The following is a 21,052-nucleotide window of genomic DNA, read 5'->3' on the forward strand; positions in this document are numbered from 1 at the left end:
TGGGTCGGATCCCCGCCTGCCTCTCCTCCTCTCTGATCTGGGCTACACGGATGGCCCAGCGCTGGCCGGGGGCATCCTCCTCACTGCCCGTGCCTACGCGGGTCCTTCCTCGCCCCTTGAAAGAGCCAGGGAGCCTGCAGTTTCTCAGCGGGTTGCCTCGAAGGTGTCCAGGAGTCTGGGTGGGACACAGAGCACTGGGAACACAGAGCTCTCTCCCTGTGGCTGCCCCCCCCCGCAAGGCCCCCCTCCCCCCCTCCAATGGCCCTGCTCTGCCCCCGCCCGGCCCTCGAGTCTGGAGTGCAGAGCAGGAGGGCGGGAGAGGTGGGAAGATGTTGCTGCCGGGTAAATAGGCAGAGCAGGCCGCTCTGATTGGCTTCGGGGAGGCGGACACTCTGTCTATATAAATGGCAGTTGCATCCTCTGTGTGCCTTTTAACTGTCACGGAGGAGAGGAGAGAGAAGGGAGAGAGAGCGAGCCAGCACCTCCGGGCTGCCTGTGAGTACTGCTCTTTGTCCTTGTAGCCTGGGGGCACCAGAGCCCCTGGACGATGCCAGCTGCTGGACGGCTGTGACCCTGGGGTGTGGGGACTGAAGCTTTGCTTGTTCATTTCAGCCTGGTTGATTTCCTCTGGCCGGGAGGGCTTGGCCCCCAGCGGAGGGCTGGTGGGGCACACCGTAGGAACTTTTTACTGAAAAGGGTGCCCACCTGACTCACCTGCCTTTTTGTGCGTGTCCAAGCGACAGGTCAGGTAAAGAGACAGAAACTTCTGACGGTTTTTTAGCCGGTGTTCTCTGAGCCGTGATAGCAGCGTCACTAAGTGAGTGGAAGTGAGTTTACGGGCTGGTTCGTGGCTTGTGTGGAGCCCACGGAGGCTGGGCAGTGGAGGTGGGAGGCAGTCTGCATGGCGGGCAAAGCACGTCCCTCGGCCAGGCTCCTGCTCTCTGTGCAGAGGGCAGCTGACAGTCCTTCTGAGATGCTTATAAACACCGGCTCTGCTGTTTGCACGCAGCCCCGGGCATACAGTAGGTGTCAATAATGGGAGCTATAGGATTAATAAGGAAGTCAACTAACTGCAGGTGGGAATGTGATTCCCTGCTCGGGATATATTGTTTTCTCCAGTTTCCGAAGGAAAAAGCAAGTGAAGTGAGTTTCCCCCCAGATCCTATTTCTCCCTTAAAGGCTCGAGGCGCTCGTGCTTGGTTTCTCGTGCATTATCAGCAGGATCTCGCCTCCGAAGGCAGGACTCAGGCTGCATCATCAAAGCCAGTCTCTGTGGGTTTCCAGGGCACCAGAGAAAAACTGGCTCTTTCTGCCTGGAGGCGGCCCACGACGTCCTGGGGCAAAGACAGGGGACAGCCCGGGGCGTTGGAGGCCAGTTGAGGAGGGTCTGGGTGGTTCTTAAAGGGAAGCAATTGTGTCCTTGACTGTGGCCACTTTCTCGCGTCTGGGCACATGGTGGGCGCACCTCTGTGGACAGCCAATTTGATGAAAATAATTACAAAAAGAAAAAAAAAAACAGAAACAAAAGCAAAACAAAAAACCCCAAACCCTGCCAAACCCCTACAAATTCAAACAAATGGGTGGAGGGTTTCTTTATATCTATTACCCCCCACCCCTTCAAGATGTTGAAGGTTTCACCCTGTAACATTTGGAAGCTCCATTGGAGTCTGATGGCCAGTTTGGGGAAAGACTCCGGGGAAATTAAGAGTCAGTGATGTATTTTTTAAAATTTTTAATGTTTATTTATTTTTGAGAGAGAAAGACAGAGCGTGAACAGGGGAGGAGCAGAGAGAGGGGGAGACACAGAATCTGAAACAGGCTTCAGGCTCTGAGCTGTCAGCACAGGACCCAATGCAGGGCTTGAACTCACAAACCGCGAGATCGTGACCTGAGGTGAAGTCGGATGCTTAACCGACTGAGCCACCCAGGCGCCCCAAGAATCTGTGGATATTTTATTTATGTAAGTTTATTTATTTATTTTGAGAGGGAGAAAGCATGAGTGGAGGAGGAGCAGACAGGGAAGGAGAGAGACAGAGAAAAAACCAAGCAGGCTCCACGCTGTCAGCACAGAAGCCAACGCAGGGCTTGAATCCACGAACCGTGAGATCATGACCCGAGCTGAACTCAGATGCTTAACTGACTCAGCCCCCCAGGCGCCCCATGACTCTGTCGATATTTTAGGGGAGAGGTCCTGATGTTTTTAAGCTGCTCATCGGCATTTCTGAAGGAGGATGCTTAGGGCACAAGGGGTCAGTCTTCCAAATAGTCACACCCACAAGCTGTGGGGCTTCGACCAGCCACCTGCTTCCCTGAGCCCTTTTCCTCCTTTGCAGCGTGAGGATAGTCTGGCTGCTTTGCAAAGCCATCATGAGGATAGAGAGAACAGAGGTCCAGCGCTCACACTGGTGCCCTGTGTATGGTGACTACTGCAGCATTTGCTCAGGGGCACAGGACGGCAGACTTGGGACAGCCTCTGCCCGTTTCTGTCTCAGCTGGGGTCGGCCCAGGTAGGGGCTCAGGTCAGACACCTTCTCCCACACGTGAGGAACGGGGAGCACCCGGACCACAATCTGCATGGGGGTGGGGGGCAGCTGTCGGGGGGAGGAGGCTTTAGATCAGAGACTCCAGCGCCCACTGCTCCCGTTACTCCGTTACTGGCTATTGGCCATGACCGGGGCCTTGGCCGCACGGCAGTAATAACGATCATGGGTGGGGCTGCTGACACTACTAAATGACATAAGGCACACGACAAATTTAGAAGAACTCAGGCAATAGTGATTCACCTGGTTTCTTAGACACTAGGATGTGGCAACTGAGAGCCAATGCCTTCTGGGCTTTGACTGGGGGAGAACGTCAAACACGGGTTTCTTAGCAACACCCGGGAGAGGCCAGCGGCCACCACCCAGGAGTAACAGGAAGTTCACAGTGAACTGGGGACTCAGTATTTACCACTGAACTGATTTGTGAAAAAAATATATATATATGGAGCCTTCCCAGTGTGCCAAAACATGCCTAATCGACTCAGAATAGCAGGTGTCCTATATTGGAAATAGATGATAAATCAATACGTGCCATGGCCACAGGATGTGACCACTGTAATGAAAAGCAAGCAGCCAGAATGTCACTTAACAGTCGCAGGTCTATGGAAGGGGCAGATGGGTGTGGCCTTTTGAGAGCTATTAATGTGGCTGCAAGGGAGTGAGAAGAGAGAGGGGGAGAACTTGAAATGGGGAGGGTGGGTGCTTTCTGTTAAAGAAAAGTTTCTTCTGGAATTGCGCTGAAATAAAATGGAAAATGAGGGGAGGTCGTTAAAATCTGAATTACTGGCTCTTTCTTGCGTAAACCTTTTAGAATAGGAAAGACAGAGCGTATTATACTAAGTGAAATAAGTCAGCCAGAGAAAGACAGATATCATATGATTTTACTCAGATGTGGAATTTAAGAAGCACAACAGATGAACATAGGGGAAGGGACGGAAAAATAAGATTAAAAAGACAGAAGGAGGCAAATCATAAGAGGCTCCTAAAAAGAACAGACTGAGGGCTGCTGGAGGGGAGGTGGGGGATGGGCACGGGTGTTATATGTGAGTAATGAATCACTGGGTTCTACTCATGAAATCATTATTACACTACATATTAACTAACTTGGATTTAAATTTAAAAAAAAATTGGACACAGAAACAAACATGTGAACAAATTAGAAAAGCTAGGGGAGACAGGGTGTCCCTGCTTGCCAAGCCCGATGGCAGGTGGGTGGGTGACCTTTCTGTGTCATCCCAGGTCTTCCAGAAAGAAATTGACAATGTGCCAAAGAACTGAACACCTTACACCTCCTAATTCCGCTCGGAAATTGACATCTCTGGGGGACAACTTCAATAGGAAAAGAAAGGGACATGCCACTTCTCATGGCAATGCCGCCACCACGGCAGATAAGGGGCAGGCCACAGGGGAGGTGAGACTGTGTCCAGGGACCCTGTGAGCTCCACCCGGCAGGTGTTAATAATGGTAAAGTGCGTACTTTTTTTTTTGGTATTATTATTATTATTACCAAATAATATGGGTACCTTGATGACAACTATACGAATTATCTGTGATCAGGACATTGTAATAATAATATCAGTGAGTTTGTGGCCAACGTATTTTTCTTCTGAAATTGCTTAGGGTATTAAATTCCTCCGTCAGGTTTTTATTGCGTCATCATATGTTTGCAGGGATGTGAGTGGAAATAGCGGTATTTGCCCAAGGGAACAAAAGTGAAACCGTGGCACACGGCCCCTGTCCGTACAGAACTGTCAGGGAGGAAGACGCTTGGACAGGGCGCTCTTCCTCATGACCGACAGGCCGCTTCAAGTTCCCTCCTCCTTCCCATCCAGGGAACGAGGCCGTCCCTGAAGCTGGATCTGCCCCGGGCGGGGGATTCCTTCTGTGTCTCCCATGAGACGCCAGGGTTCTGTCCCCAGCCGATGATCCGAATGGGTCAGGATTCCTTTCTAACGCGATGATTTCCTAACATCAGTAGCAACAGATGTCAGACGCAGACGGCCTTAGAGTCTGCCTGCAGCCACGCGCCGCCCGGTTGACAGTGGAGGAAGCAGGTGCAGAGAGCCCAGGAACTCGGTGTCAGTGGCCTCTTCATGACAGAACCAGGGCTCAAGCCCGTCCACTCTGATCCCAGATGCATGTTCTTTCCACTCCCCACAGCTGCTGGCGGGGGCGGGGGGAGAGCAGAGCCCCGAGGAATTGTAAATGGAAGAACCTGGTTCTGTACACAGTAGGAGGGGAACTCTGTAATGTGGACCACACTGGCCAGATAGGAGGAAAAGGCTTCCTGTGTGTCCGGCACTGACCTGGTAGAAAGTCCCCTGCCCTTCAGCTCAGGCCCTGGCGAGATTAATGATGAGGCATCCTGATTAGAATTCTCAGCATAAAGGCCATCCTACAGACTGAAGATGTGGGCGTGGGGGTGGGGGATCAGCCTCCAGCAGAGAGCCACGGCAAGCGTGTTGCGTTCCCTTTTGTCATGACCACCAGCTGAGCAGGAGAGGCCCCGTGAATACTGCCTTGATCCCTATGGTCTCTGGGGGGCCTTTGGGAAATCTTCACCGAGAGCTCAGGAAGAGGAGACTGATTTCCTGAATTTTTGTCCTACATTTTTCAGGGTTTGTCAAGCCTTACTCAGGCCAGGGCTGTTGGGGACATGCCAAGCCTGTGTCCAAGTCTACTACATTCCTCACGGACCAGGTCAGGATGCAAGGTCCAGCTGTGTCCCTAGCCTCTTGGTTAGCCTTGGGTAACCCCTAGCCAAGGCTTTGCCACATGTCCCAGGGGATGGTCATGGTCCGAACAAGGTGATTACCAAGATTGAGAAGAGAATAGACACTAAGAGTTTCCCGTGGTTCTTGCTACCTGTGAGCTAATATAGATGCTGACCATTCTCTAAACCAGTGAGAATCCCGGGTGCCTGGGGGGCTCAGTGCATTAAGCGTCTGACTTTGGCTCAGGTCATGATCTCACGGTTCGTGGGTTCGAGCCCTGCATCAGGTTCTGTGCTGACAGCTCAGAGCCTGGAGCCTGCTTCGGATTCTGTGTCTCCCTCTCTGCCCCTCCCCTGCTCACACTATGTCTTTCTCTCTCTCTCTCAAAAATAAATCAGTGTTAAAAACAAACCAGTGAGAGTTCCTCTGCATGCGTGGAAGACAGTGGAAGATAGCAGTATGCATGTAATAGGCAGTACCGGACTTACTTACCAGAACCAAGAAGAAGGGTGCTTTGGTGTGAAGGGTGGCCATCACTCAGGCATAACAGAGCTTCCAATGGGTGAGAAAGCCCATCTTGGATCTGTATTCCTGCCCTCCGCCCACAGGACCCAGAATCCTCGTGGGTTTTGCTGGCAGGAAGTTGGAGGACAGGCATAAGCCTGACCCTACTGTCACTTGGCACAGATGGTGTGGATCCTGGCTCGGGGAGCATCGCCTGCTCTTCTTGTCCCTCCAGTCTGGGTTGCGGGGTGGCACGGAGGCTCCAGGAAGTTAACCTGCCTTCCTTCATAACCAGAAGTCACCCAGTTAAGAAGCCACCTGCAGATCAGGCGCAAACCCAGGAGACTGTGTTCACAGACCGCATTCTCTCCTGTGTGTGTCCCGCCTCCCCGGAGCACCTTCCACTGAGGTTGCTTCTCCTCCACTGCTTGGGAGTCTATGAAGTTTCTCTCCCAGTAACTTTTCGAGGAGACGTAATGTCTGCTTGCAAGACTGACTTGTGAAGACGGCCTTCTGGAAGAGTGTGGCATTAAGCAGGCAGGGCAGTGGCTCCAGATCATGGGATCCAAGGGGAGTGGTGATGGGAAAGGAGGTCTGAGTGCCCAGTGCCCTGCCCGGTTCCGTGCCTGCATCTCACTATGGAACCTGACGGCTTTGTGAGCACGATCAGAGGCCCAGGGATAGAAGAGAAGCCACAGCTGTAAAACAGTGGGGTTTCCATTTTGCGAACAGATGAGCTTGAGAGCCGTGGAGGGAAGGAAAAAGTGAAATAATGTTTCATCAAAGGAGAGAAAGGAATGTTGCTGCTGGTTCTCCTAACCCACAAAATGAAGCACTTTTGCTTCGTCAATCCATTTATTGTTACTTAAAAAATTAGACTATTTTTAGAGCAGTTTCAGGTTTACAGGAAAGTTGAGCAGGATGTGCAGAGAATTCCCATATAGCCCCTCTGCCCACCTACCCCCCCTTCCCACACCATTTCCCCTATTTTTTAAGGTTTATTTATTTACTCTTGAGTAGGGGAGTGAGAAGGGACAGAGAGAGAGGAGGAGAGAGAGAATCGCAAGCAGGCTCTGAGCTGTCAGCACAGCTAGAACTCACCAACCATGAGATCATGACCTGGGCCCAAATCAAGAGTTGGATGCTTAACCGACTGAGCCAACCAGGTGAGCCCCCCCAAAACTCCTATTTTTTAATAAAAAGTTTTACCTGAATGCCAGCTCCATATGGGGCATGTAACTCATCATCCATTTAAGCTCCCAGGGGCACTCAGAAGTGGGCATCTTCACCAGGCTCCTTTGTGCTGGGCTGAAAGAGAGGGGGAGAGAGAATGGGGGAGGGGGCAGAGAGAGAGACACACACACACAGAATCCAAAGCGGGCTCTAGGCTCTGAGCTGTTGGCGCAGAGCTTGACACGGGGCTTGAACCCAGGAACAGCGAGATCAGCACCTGAGCTGAGGTCACTGAGCCACCCAGGTGCCACTGGAGAAGACGCTAACTTAAATGACGTAAAGCTCCCACGTGACTTGTTAACTAGAGCCCTAAGAGTTACAGAAGCACATGGGGGTCTCTTTTCAGAGAGCTAGTCGCCCTTATTGTTGGAAGGCTCTCATTGCTAGAAGCTTCCTCATGCTCTTGGGTAGAAGTGTTTCTCGTGTTGGCTTTATTCACACTCTTGTGCCCACAGAGAAAATGTTCCTCAAGGAACCAGGTGACTTGGAAAAATCTGTGCAATTACTTTTGTGCCCCGATTATACTGATGTGCTTGAGGGAAAGAGACCAGACCTCACAGACCCAGAGGGAGAAGGGTGTGTTTGTTTTCAATCTTAATTATGGTTTATTTTTCCTAGAATAGTGTAAAAAATGTAAACACTTTCCATTTTATCATGTTAGAAGAGAAGGCCAGGAGAGGTTGACTTTCCAGCACCCCAGGGTTTGAACAAGACCACGGCTTGGGAACACCAGCAGGCAGGACCACGGACAGATACAGAGTGCCTTGTCATGGCCGGTCCCCAGCCCTCCCAGAGGGATGGACGCCCCTCCACACCCAAACTGTGGACTTGGTTGGTCCTGTCAGTTCAAGTGCATCATCACTGCGGTCCCACGGGTGCTCAAGTTCAAGTGCGTCATTACTGTGGTCCCACGGGCACTCAGCCACCCTACCCCATACCTGTGAGACACCACGTAGGGCCTGGCTTGGGTTCTGGTTAATCTGGGGTCTGCGGGGGACACTGGGACCAGAGGAGAGAGATGCTCAAGTCCAAGGTGGAAATTCAGGGCCTAGAGTGGGGAAACAGAGTCATTACTGAGGCCAGAGGGCCAGAGGCTAGGCATGACCTGGACATTAGGGACACAGGTGAGGGTGGGTCACTGTTCCATGGGGGAGGGGCCCGTTGTTCCTGGGCAATTGTCTCTTGTGGCAAATATATGGTTATGAGCTCATGGTTATGGCTGTCTGAAAGGTAGACAGTAGGGCACCATATAGCATATTTCAGAAACAAAGTGTTTAGAGGCCCAGAAGATTTCCATTCATCCATTCATTTATTCATTCATTCATCCCTCACTCAGCAAGCACTTGAAGCCAGGACACTGGCCCTGAGTCAGTGATTGGTTCTGAGAACGCACAAAATCAGCAGTTGAGGAGTGTGGGTGGAGAAGCCCCAGTTAGCAGCGGATGTCAGGGGAACAAGACATCACAAAACCAAGTAACCCCTGGCTCAGGCAGGAGGTACGAGGGGGTGCAGGGGGGTTCATACCTTCCTGAGCGCGTGGGGCTGGGGAGCCGAGCACTGACTGAGGGGCTGGGGAGCGAGAAATTCAGGGACAAGCCAGGCTTCTGTGCACCCAGCTTGGATGGAGGCAGCTGGCCAGCCCCGTGATCGGATTATGTCCGTGGAAGAGCTTCCAAGGGCCTGGAAAGGGATCAGACACAACCTCGGTCATTGTCTACATCTTCCAGCCAATATCTGCCCAGCTTGGGGGCATGAAATATCAAACCACTTCAAAAGGAGCACAAGATTCTCTGTGGCTTTGCACTAAGAGCCTTCTGGAGAGATCTCAGTGGGACATCATTGGCAGATAAATGGCAGAACCACTGGAAAATAATGACTGGGTCTCATCCTACCATTTGACGGGGATGGTTTCTTTTGAGGGCGAGTCTCTGTGTGTCTGTCTGTTTTTCCTGAAATATTTCATGCTGGCCGTCTGTCTGTGCTATTTTGTTCCCGCTAGAAAGGAGCAGCCAAGTCTCCGAGAACCGAAGCGTCTTTCTTCATCCTGCTGAGGTCCTTGTGCTGAGTCTTCAGCTCGTGCACGTGCCTTCCCCCAGAAGGGCAAATACAAGCGGCCCAAACATTTACTTCGCAAGGCGTTTTGAATAGTCATTCACACCGTATGAATCACGAAGGCAAAGATATTGGGATTTGATTACATAAAAAGTGAAATTGTTATAGATCAGAAGAAAATTATCAGCAAAATGAGGTCAGACAACTGCAAAAGGTGTCACAGACATAAGGGCAAACCAATTATAGTAGAGCTTCTATAGTGGAATTAATGCAGGGGTGCCAGGATGGCTCAGTCGGTTATGTCTGACTTCGGCTCCCAGTTTGTGAGTTTGAGCCCCATGTCGGGCTCTGTCCTGATAGCTCAGAGCCTGGAGCCTGCTTTGATTCTGGGTCTCCCTCTGTTTCTGCCCCTTCCTCACTCATGCTCTGCCTCTCAAAAATAAATAAACGTAAAAAAAAATTTAAAAAAAAAACAATGAAATTAAGGCAGTGGACAAGCAATTCATAAAAGGAAACCTCATGGCAAAGAGGCAAAATGTTGAGCCCCATTAATCTGAATAAAACGGACCCATTGATACCTGGGAGGCTGGTACAGCTTAAAAGGATTGCTCGCAAAGTGCACACTCTTGTCCTGGGGGAGCACTTTGGGGAGACAACGTTCTGGGGAGAGATCTGGCCATGGAATCTTAAATATTTCTTTTCTTTAAATGTTTATTTATTTATTTTGAGAGAGAGCAAGCGAGCAGGTGAGGCACAGAGAGAGAGAATCCCAAGTAGGCTCCACATGGTCAGCGCAGAGCCCGACACGGGGCTCGAACCCACAAACCGTGAGATCATGACCTGAGCTGAAGTCAAGAGTTGAACGCTCAACTGACTCAGCCACCCAGGCTCCCCCAGCTGTGTAATTTTAAAATGCCAAAAATATGCATCTCTATAAGACTTTGTTCTAAAGAACTTACAAGGTAAACGCTCTTCATTTTAGTAAATGTTACTGCAAACCAAGTTTAGCAAAGAGTGCTGCTGGCCAGCTCGTGAAGGAAGGCTCTGCCCTTCATATCTTCTTCCCCAACCCTGGACACCTAGCCAATGTGCTCTGAGTGATGTTCCATCTACTTCCTCCCTCGCTGTTGGCCGTGGATCCCCACGTGCCCTGGTCTCTTAAGAGCTGAGCTCTGTCTCCCTCCCCTGTTGCAACAGTCTTGAACACAATCTTGCATTTAACAAGTGTCCAGGGAATCATTTGTCTTTAACACCTTTCACGTCATACAAATTGTCAAAAAGAAAAAAATGCACAAAATCCCAGCATGGACAATAGGCAACAATGGATGAAGTATTGGAATGGTGACCCCAAGTTCACCACCTGTGCTGCCTGTGTACAGAGGGTCTACAATCACCCCCCACCCAGCACTTACTCCCCTAGGAAAGTCACTCATGAATTATAAAGTTTTCAATGAGGAGCGGGATTCAGAAATGCACCCCTTGCTCAGCACACAGTGGTCTCTTGCAAATACAGGGAATGTTCTGGAAGGACATGCTTCTGAATCCTGAGCGGTGGGATTCTGGGCAAACCGTTTTCTCTGTGTTGTCCCAGTTTCCTGTTTTGAAACTACGCCAGTTCTTATTGTTCACAGATGTCACATGTACAAATTCACCTCCTTCCTAAAACCCATTTCCTGTCCCCAAATCAACGGTCCTGGCACTTTCTTGACCACTCCCAACGTGCATGCATGTAGCACCATCACACATTTGAGGTGCTCAGTGTGGTCGTTTCCCGCTGAGGTGAAGACAGCCCTCTGCCTTGCTGTGTCAACCGGTGGTCTGTGTTGTATGACACCTTTTGTGTTATTAGCACTGTTGTGTTATTCTTGGTAGTTTCGCTATTTACGATAGCTCAGAGACACAGTGCTGGAGGTCAGCATAGGGGTCCTGCCTGTGCAACGCACCGTGTGCCGTAGGGAGGAACCACCTGTGTTAGGGAAGCTTCATTCAGGTGTGAGTTGCAGTGCAGTTGGCCATGAGTCCAAACTTAATGAGTCAATCGATATCAAATAAAGTGTCTTTCAGAAATACATAAAGGGGCGCCTGGGTGGCTTGGTTTGTTGAGCGTCTGACTCTTGTTTTCTGCTCAGGTCATGATCCCAGGGTTGTGGGAAAGAGGCAAGAGGAGCCTGCTTAAGATTGTCTCTCTCCCTCTGCCCCTCTCCCCTGCTCACTCTCTCTCTCATCTATATAGATGTAGATATAGATAGATATTATATATATAATATAATTATAAAACATGATGTATAGATTGGTTGACATAAATGTGACCAGAGACCCAGGATCCTCACCCTACGTTGCCCCTGGAGATCGGTCCAGTGTTTCTGAATTCACTGTCCCTGGAGACTTTGCGGAACCTTACTACCAGAGTCACCAGAGTTGCCCGTGTCTTACTGATGTCACGAGGAAGAACAGCACCGTGTGTGAGAAGCAGGTTGGATACAGGGGTGCGATCGCAGCTTGGGGTGGGGGGGGCATCGCAAGGAAGCAGACACTAGCTGATGGGAAATCGCGCATCTGGGGCTCTGGGCTGAGGGCCTGATGTGTGCCGCAGGCATACCTCCACACCTTCCTGAGCGATCGGCATTGCCATGTTCGTCTCTTGCGTGGGCAGAGAGGCTCACGAGGTTATGCTCGCTTGCCTCTGTCCAGTGGCTGGCAAGCTTCAAGGCAAGACTCGGTCGCTATTTGCCATTAAGGTTGGGATCGATTGGGACCAAAGTGTGTCCATCCAGCCCCTTTCATTGATGCAGACGGTGAAAAGTTGAGAGTCGCTGGTGAATGGTAGAATCAGCATTTTGGTGCAGTGTCCAAATCCAGCGGTGTGTCCGCCCATGTAGACACAGGGGGAGGTGCTTCGGACCTGGGATCTGGGTATTTCTGTCGCTGCCCAGGCAGCCCCAGCGGTCAGCGTGCTAACTGATTTATTCGTCCTGTTGGCTAACTGATTTATTTTCTCTCTCTGTGAAGGTCCTACCCCTGGCGGAGCCGAGCCACCATGAACTCACGTGAATTCCGGAGGAGAGGGAAGGAGATGGTGGACTTTGTGGCGGACTACTTGGAAGGCATTGAGGGGCGCCAGGTGTACCCCGACGTGCAGCCGGGCTATCTTCGGGCGCTGGTCCCCACTTCTGCCCCTGAGGAGCCAGACACATTTGAGGATATCATCAATGATGTTGAGAAGATAATCATGCCAGGGGTAAGTCTGCCCCCAACGCTGAAAAACGGAAGGGCCAGCGTCACGGGTAGCAGCCACTGGGCATTGGGCAGGTCACACGTGCTCTCCTATCGGGTCCTCACAGCCACCTTGCTGGAGAGAGACTTATCATTTCTATTTTGTAGCTGAGGTAACTACAAGAGGTAACCTCTCTGATGCCCAGAGAGGTTAGGTGGTCAGCCTGAGGTCACACAGCTGGTAAGCAGCAGAACCAGAACCGTCACCCAGATTGTGTGGGCTCCAAGGGCAGTGAGTATTCTTTCCCCCCTAATCCCGAGGTCAGGTCCCACCCTGAGCCCCTGGTATAGGCGTGTGAGTCCTCCTATGACTTTTGGAGGATGCAATCCCCAGGTGGCTGGTTTCAAGGAAGCTCACTGCTCAAATTACAGCACATTCCTTGTATCCTTGTGTTTAACAGAAGGCATATATTTATTTCACTCAAGCTCGGGGACGCATCTGCTTCTGTGCAGATGCTGACCAGGGAAGCCGACCTCTGTCCCAGTGAGTCCCTGGGGCCACCGACCCGGGGTAGGGCTGCTCCTCAGGACCAGAGCGCCTCTCTCAGACGTGCGGCTCACTTTCCATTCTCCCAGGGGTTTGCCTTGACATTTGCGCGTGGAGGGAAGCGCAGGATCCCAGTTCTCGCCCTGAGGTTGTGCAAATACGCTGAGCCAGGGCAGGTGTGGCTAAATGTCAGGCAGAGAGGGTGGCCTCACCCGCTCCTGCAAACACGCAGGCAGCCCAGGGCTGAGCGGCTCAGACAACAGACATTTGCTTCGGAGGCCGGGGCCACCCGATTTGATTCTTGGAGAGGATGCTCCGTCTGGCTGCTGGATGGCCGCCTTCCAGCCATGCCCTCACGTGGCCTTCCCTCCTCACCAAGGCCCCACCTCATGATCCAACAGAACCCTAATTGCCCACTAGAGGCCCCATTCCTAAGATCATCACAGTTTGCATTAGAGCTTTAACACCGGGATCTGGGGAGCTCAGCTGTGCCATCTGTAACGGGGAACGTGGGAGGCCATGGAACGTGACGTTTTCGGCGCGAAGGGGGCAGTCAGTGTGCAGAGCCACGTTGGGAAGGTCAGGGTTCTGGTCCCTGCGTAGGACTCCAGGCCTCCCAGTGGCTCTGCGTGGTTGCAGGAAAGGCAGGTGAGCTCCCAGGGGGCTCCGTCTGCGGGGCTGCAGAGCCAGGGCAGGAACACCCATCCGTGAGCTGAGAGTAAAAACAAACACATTCCTGTCCTCTGCCAGGTGCGACAGGCAGGGAGGGGTCCCAGGGAGGGGCCTCCAGGGACATTGGTCCTCTGCGAAGGCGTTGACATAAAAGTGAATATGTTAGCATTAGATGAATTTCTTTCCTGGACCTGAGCATTTCCTTCTTTCTTCTGATCCTTCAAAGAAACAGAAAATGTTTTCTGGGCCCCTAAAATGATCGTAGGGCCTGGATGCTGGGCCCGTCTCAGCGCTACCAGCGGCCTCCATTGCCTGAGCCCCCCGGGCTGGGGCTATGCTCAGCTCCTCACTCACTCCAGACCATCGCCCCTCTTTCACAGTCCCCAGGCTGGTCTCTCTGTGGCTCTGCTGAGAGCCCCGGCCACCCCCGCCCCCACCCCGGGCCGAATGGCCTCGTTCTCCCCAGGTTCCTGCCTCACACGTCCATCCCTCCACTCCTGCTGCTCCAGGAGCGTGCGTGCAGCCTCCTCGTCCTTCTAAGATGCTTCTGGGTGCTTCGCCTGCAGACGTGGGGGTGGCCCCAGGACTCTGTGCAATTCCTGCCGACCGCTCCCAGCTCTCTGAGAGTTCCCGGTCAGCTACCTTCACAATCAGGGGGGTCTCTTGTGCCACGGGGGGCCCTATGGACAGTTAGCAACTTGTTTATTAAAGAAACATGGGTTTGCATTTTGCCTCAGACCATGAACGTGACCCGTGGGGGTTCGGAGGTGGGCCAGGAGAAGGGTAGATGTGGGAACACCTCGGTGCTACTTTTGTTTCACCTGAGGGGGTGCTGGGGACTCTGAGAGGTGCAGTCAGTGGCCTGGGGCAACCCAGCAAATCCGAGTGGCTGCCAGATTTGCAGTCCCGAGCGCTTTCAACATCCCTGGGCTGGATGGGGCGGTGCCGAGGTTGGGGGCGACACGAAGGGGTGACGGGGGAGCTGGGTCATGTCTCCTGGACACTGATTAAGGGGTGACAACCCCCCAGCAGGGACTCTGTGACTCAATCCCTAGGGGTACAGAGTCTTGACGGCTTTGTTCTGTTCTCACATGACAGGCATGTCAGCAGCAAGAACAAATGAAAGAAGCAACAGCGGCCCCTCCCCCATCGTTTTCCCAAACTCTGGGACATTCCCAGCCAGTCCTGCCCTCCCGCCCCTAGAGCCTCCCCACTCCCAGTGGGTTTGCTGAGCCCCAGCCCCCAGATGGGATGTGCCCTTGCACATCTGCTCCCCTCCTCCTGGCACCCTGCCCCCCCAGGGCCCCCCAGCAAGGCTGAGACAGAAGAGATGAGGGACGCAGAGGGTGATGGAGCGACGGTCGCTGGAGGGGGCGGCTTGCTTAGGAGATGGAGGAGGTGGTGGGAAGACCAACTGAAGAGTCCTTGAAATGAGGGCCTGGGTCCTCCTCACGCGGGGCTGGGCTCTGTCTCCACGCAGGTGACGCACTGGCACAGCCCCTATTTCTTCGCCTACTTCCCCACGGCCAGCTCGTACCCGGCCATGCTCGCAGACATGCTGTGCGGGGCCATCGGCTGCATCGGCTTCTCCTGGGTGAGCTCGGGGGGCTCCTGGGGGCTCCTGGCAGTGGGGGGGGGCTGCAGCGGGGACGGGCCACCTGTGGGGGGTGGAGAGAAGGATCTGGCCCTGGAGAGAGTGACTCCTCAGGGGATTTGGAACACAGGGAGACAGAGCCGCCTCTCCGGGAAAGGTGCCAGCCACCAAATGCCAGTTGCGCCCAGCCGTGCTTTCTTTCGGAGGGACTTGGTGTGAATTAAAACCGCAGCCCAGGCCCTGGAGTTTCTGCAGCCTGAGCCTGGGAACCTGCATTCCTACCAGACATTCCGGAGCTTTTCTATGTGCTCTGCACCTGCTGGGGTCCCACTCCATCCTCCCTCGCCCATGACAAGTGGGCAGTGCCACAGGACAGGCAGCTCTGGAAACGGGGCCAGCCCCGGCCTCCGAGGAGGCCACCGTATCTGGGGACAGAAAGCCAGAGGGGCGGGCAGGGCTGGCTCTTGCTTGTGGTTCCCTGCTCCCCCCCACCCCCCTAGTGCTGCCCGAAAGACTCAGGTAGAGCCACGTGCTGACTGCATCAGGGACGCCAGGGCTGCTCACACCCATCTTCCAACGCCAGGGTCTGCCCTTAACCTTCTGGGTCCGGAGGGCCACCTGGCTCGTGCCTTGCAGTTGAGTGTCCCATGGGCGCTGACTCATGCCAAACTTGGCCTTGAGAATGGGAAGGGGGTGTTAGTTTATGAATGAGCAGGGCCAAGCTGCAGGACCCAGCACCTGCCTGCTCCCCACTCTGCCACAGGGGCGTTTGTCTGTCTGTCCAGAGTTGCTGGGAGAGGAAGTCAGCCACCCAGGAAGGACTGTGGGGGAGTCCTCTCTGGACCCTCCCTCCACCAGGTGCTCAAAGGCCTTCCTCTGCCCCGTGACAGCAGCACGGGCACTGACAGGGTGGCCTTGGTGCCCTCCCTGTATCTCTGTGAGCATACCCCCGTCTGAAGGACGCTTTCTCTCTTTAGATGCTACCGCAGATTTCATTTCGCTCTGCCCGTCCAGAGCCACCGTGTCCCTTCAGGGTGACTCGGCACCTAGTCCGCTGCATGTGTCCTTTCTGAGGACATTGTGATTTCTCTGGAAGCTCAGAGGACTGCCTCCCTGTCCCTCGCCTGTACTGGCCGAGACATGGGTTCCTAACAGTGAGTGCAGGTTCCCAAGCCTTGAGCTCGGCTTAGCTGGGATGAGGTAGGACCCTCCCACAGGGCCGACCAGCTGGCTATCACCAGCCATGCATCACGGTGTGCACGTGGCCTTGAGCACCCCAATGGGACCCACCTGGTGAGGGGCGCTCCGTACATCCTCGGGTGGAGACCACGGCCAACCTGCCCTGTCCCCTGTGCAATGACAGAGGACCGTCCAGGATCTCGAGCCCTAAGAGGCAAGCTCAGCAACTTGCCCGGGGGCTCCCGGAGGCCTCAGGCCACTTAGATCCCACCTCCCCAACTCTGTCCAGTCTCACTGCACTCACCCATGACTGTGGAGGATGGTCCACCAGTGGGTCTTTCTAGATCCTTCTATAAATACACAGATAACTCACTGGGGATGAGCAAGGGGCTGGTGGAATGCAGCACAGAGCAGTAGGGGGATTACGGCTGCGCCTTCCTTCTGGCCGTTCTCCCAGGAGTCCTGGGCAAAGAGCGCATGTTTGAAGCTCATCCCAGTCTTTTGAATACCATCTGGGACTGGACTTTTTTTAAATGTTTATTTTTTTTGAGAGAAAGAGAAAGAACACATGAGCAGGGGAGGGGCAGATAGAGAGGGAGACACAGAATCCGAAGCAGGCTCCAGGCTCCGAGTCAGCACAGAGCCCAATGTGGGGCTCGAACCCATGAACCGTGAGATCATGACCTAAGCTGAAGTCGGATGCTTAACCGATGGAGCCCCCCAGGCATCCTCGGGACAGGCAGACTAAACCCTTCTCCTGCTCCAGAAATTCTGCAAGACCGGGCCTCTTGCTCGGACACCAGCCTCTAGAGATTTGTGGCAGAGAAGGGTGGGCGAGAGGGGGTGACGTCCCCGGGGACCCAAGTCTGTAGGTTCCACACTTGTGAGGTCACCAAGTGGCCCATGCAAACCCTTGTCCCTCCTGGGGCTCCTCTGGGATCTGGGGAGTGTGGCCACCTCCATCCTTCCAGAGCGAGAGAGAATGGGATGTCATGTGTGCTGAGCTCGCAGCTCCGCACATGCCCTGGGTGGCCGTCGGTCGTGCTTCAGAGCCACCAGCCTGAGGGCTCCTGCAGCCGTGAGCACCCGGGGGCCCCGCCTCTGCTGCTGCTTCTCCCCAGAACTGCCGGCAGGGAGAGCGCGCCGGTACATTGATCTCACCCAGGGACAGGCCTTTTGGAAATGCTTAAGCCTCTTGTGAAGCCGGCAGCATCTAGGAGCTGCCAGGTGGCTGATTCCCTTCCTCCCGCCCCGCTAGGCTGCGAGTCCAGCGTGCACAGAGCTGGAGACGGTGATGATGGACTGGCTGGGGAAGATGCTGAAGCTACCGGAGGCATTTCTGGCCGGAGAGGCGGGGCAAGGGGGTGGAGTGATCCAGGTAAGGTGGGGGGGGAGGGGTGCCCATGTGCCGGGGGGCTTGGGCTCCACACACCAGGGCCACAGCTGCAGGGGCACGGGAGAGGCACTTGAACTTGCTGTGCGTCCTCGGACGTCTCCCGGAGAACCAGCATAGCTGGGCACTTAGGAGCCCCTCTGGGTCTGGACGTGGGTCCCAGTGTTGTCTGCCCCTCCCTCCCTGGGCTCGACGGATGGAAAAGTGTTGGCCACGGAGCACGAGCGGACGCCTGTGCGGCACTCCTGGTGCCTGCCACCAGGCCTGAGACTCTGCAGGCAGCCGCTCATCTGATCCAACAAAAGATGGAATCAGGGGCTGTTTTAACACCGTTTTACAGGCAAGGGGACTGAGGCATAGACCCGCAGGCGACTTGCCCGCCAGCCCCTGCAGCTAAGTCCGGGAGCTGGGGTCTGAGCCCACATCTGTCTGCTCTAGAGTACTGACCTCCACTGCCTCTGAGCGCTGTCCTCTGGGCATTGAGTGCAGCCGCGACCACATCCTTCCAAGGCTTCTAGAAAGCGTTGCATCGAGAGCCAAAGTTGCCTGATGCTGCCTTTTCTCTGCACCCTGTAATTCATTCTCCTCATCGGACAAATACTACTGACAGCAACAATGTCCCGGGGCGTGCATCACGGACATGACAGGTACAAGTGACAGTCATAGGTCTGTCCCCCCAGGAGCCTCAAGACTGATGCCATCGAAGGACATGGGCTTTGGGCTTTTTTATTTCCTAGCCTGGACGACAGACTCTGTGGAAGCCACCACCCTCCCTGACATGGTTTTTCTCTGGTCAAGTGCCCGGTCATAAAATTGGGAAACCGCTATTGAATTGAGAGTCAGTTAAGGGGTCTGCTATTCTGCCCGTCAGCCCATGGAAACACTGATGCGCGGATGCGTGTGTGGGCAGTCACCAGGCCGGTACGGCCAAAGTCAAGTAGGAAGCAGGGGGTCCTGGGACCGCCCACGCAGACAGGGGCTTTGTACCTCCCGTGTGTCAGCATTCAGTTGCTGCTATACATTCTGGTGGCTCCAAACAGCACAGACCTATTATCTTACAATTCTTTTTTTTTTAATATTGATTTATTTTTTGAGAGACAGAGCACGAGTGTGGGAGGGGCAGAGAGAGAGGGAGACAGAATCTGAAGCAGGTTCAGGCTCTGAGCCATCAGCACAGAACTGGACGCAGGGCCCGAACTCATAAACCAGGAGATCATAACCGGATCCGAAGCCTGACGCTTAACTGATGGAGCCACCCAGGCACCCTCTTAATCTTCAAGGGACACCTGGCTTCTGCAGCGCCTCAGTTACTGTTTGTGGTTCACCCTTTGGAAAGCCCCTTGTGGGTTTTTTAGGACCTTCCGTTGGGTACCTCTCTGTAATTTCCAGCTTTCTTTTGTTATTTTCCTCTTTTTTGGGGGGCGGGGGGGAAGGGTCATTGTCTCCTCTGTACTTGGAAGGAATTTCTCGGGCTTTTCTCCAGGTCACTGTTTTAATTTTCCCTGTTGCCAGTTTATTGCCTTCGATGTCCACTTTGGCTTTGCTATTCCGCTTTATAAAAGTATGGTCCCCTTCCCACTCATGAAAGGCAGACATTGGTCGTAAAAAGGGAAAGTATATAGGACCATTTGGGGGCATACTTCCTGGGTTATTTCAATATCTACATGTGGGCATATAAGGAAACTAGGGACAGCACAATATTTCCTCTATGGTATTGTGCTTACTAGTTTGTTAAGAACATTTCCCATGCTTTGAGACAATTACTGCATGATTTTCTATGATGTGTCACAATTTATATACATAATAAATATATACACCCAGGGATGCCTGGGGGGCTCCGTCCATTAAGCATCCAACTCTTGGTTTCGGCTCAGGTCATGATCTCAGGGTTTGTGAGTTCGAGCCCCGCACTGGGCTTTGCGCAGACAGCGCGGAACCTGCTTGGGATTCTCTGTCCCTTGCTCTCTGCCCCTCCCCCACTCACACTGTCTCTGTCTCTCTCAAAACAAATACACTTTAAAAAATAAGAATACTGTACATGACTTATATTGTATCAGATTGTTTCCTTTATAAATAACATGTCAGAGGATCCTCTTTTAGGTCAAGGGGCAACAATATGCTAAGAAGCTTATCAGCTTCCTCCTGGGGCTCTTTGGGTTAAGTCCAAATTCAGCATTCGTGCTCCACCAAAAAATCAAAATAAGACAAAAATAAATAGGGTTTCTGGGGCATTGGATCTTCCAACCTAAACAATTTCTCATTCAGCTCTTTTCAGCCATCCAAGATGATTCTTCTAATGTGATACTTCTTAAAAATCTTACAAATACCCCATAATCTCAGATAATCTCAGGCATGCCCTCTATACTAACAGTGACTTTTTACTCAGTGCCTGCTCTGACCTCTACTTATTCTTTGTGCTTTGTGTGAGCTTTTTCCAACCTAGAAATTGTTGTGAGTGTTGATTGCTTTTCTTAATGCAGAAATTATTTTTTTAATGTCTATTTCTTTTGAGAGAGAGAGAGCAAGCGGGGGAGGGACAGAGAGAGAGAATCCCAAGCAGGCTCCGCACTGTCATCACGGAGCCCGATGCGAGGCTCGAACTCATGAACTGTGAGCCGAAATCAGGAGTTGGACGCTTAGAGGACTGGCACACCCAGGCGCCCCAGGGCGTTCATTGCTTTAGCGGCAACTATTTCATAGCCGAGGAAGCTGGGGCCAAGTATGGAACTGTACGGTGCCCCGGAGCACACGCTAACTAGAGGCTAGGATAACAGTGGGCTGGACCGAGGAGCGTCTCAGGCGCATCCTTGACTGTTTGCTTGGGTTAGTGTCCAGAGGTGTGCATGCTGCCCTGGGCTCAGTCTTTCAGTTATCTTTCCTTTAAAGATGATCCCATTTTTCAGAGACATGGGCAGCCCTAGCATCGGTTGGGAATCATGCCGGCATCTCTCTGCCCTTGGAGTCAAGTCCTCCTTGGAGCCCCATCCGCTCAGTTTTGCTGGACGAACACAAGCAGCTGCCGCGTGTGTTTGCAGCAGGAGCCCCCCCCCGTTTCCCAGCTGACAAGGCTCATTGTGTGAGGCCCCAGAGAGTGCCCAGCTTGGTGACAGCCATGGGGCTGGGCTGTGGGGGGGTGCTGCACCCCTCCGAGCCACAATCACAGCTACTAGACGTCGGCCCAGTGACAGGCAACAGCATCCAACGGCAAGTGATCGTGTGAGCTGCCCAAACCGGGCTGGAAAATGGTTTCTTAATTGGGTTTGAAAGCTCTTGTGGAAGAAAAGCCAATTTCCCTCCGTGTGTGGGTGACACTTGAAAGGACATTTCTGGTCCCGGCGTCGGCTGTCGCCAGCATCCCCTTCTGCCGCGTAGCTGGTTTGCCATGGCAACCTTTGTCAGCTGAAGTGACGA

At 53.2% G+C, this 21,052-nt stretch overlaps 1 protein-coding gene across 1 annotated transcript in view; it reads left to right on the plus strand.

The window, feature by feature from the left end:
- The first annotated feature begins 12,080 nt into the window (after positions 1-12,080).
- The window catches only part of DDC (dopa decarboxylase), a 63,070-nt gene continuing 54,098 nt past the window's right edge, over positions 12,081-21,052 (plus strand). Inside the window, exons 1-3 of the mRNA XM_077781121.1 lie at positions 12,081-12,281; positions 14,956-15,069; positions 17,507-17,626. Coding sequence (XP_077637247.1) covers positions 12,081-12,281; positions 14,956-15,069; positions 17,507-17,626 — 435 coding nt within the window. The remainder of the gene's footprint in view (positions 12,282-14,955; positions 15,070-17,506; positions 17,627-21,052) is intronic.

The sequence above is a fragment of the Crocuta crocuta genome, unplaced genomic scaffold (genome assembly GCF_008692635.1).
Source record: "Crocuta crocuta isolate KB4526 unplaced genomic scaffold, BGI_CrCroc_1.0 scaffold108, whole genome shotgun sequence".
Classification (NCBI taxonomy): domain Eukaryota; kingdom Metazoa; phylum Chordata; class Mammalia; order Carnivora; family Hyaenidae; genus Crocuta; species Crocuta crocuta.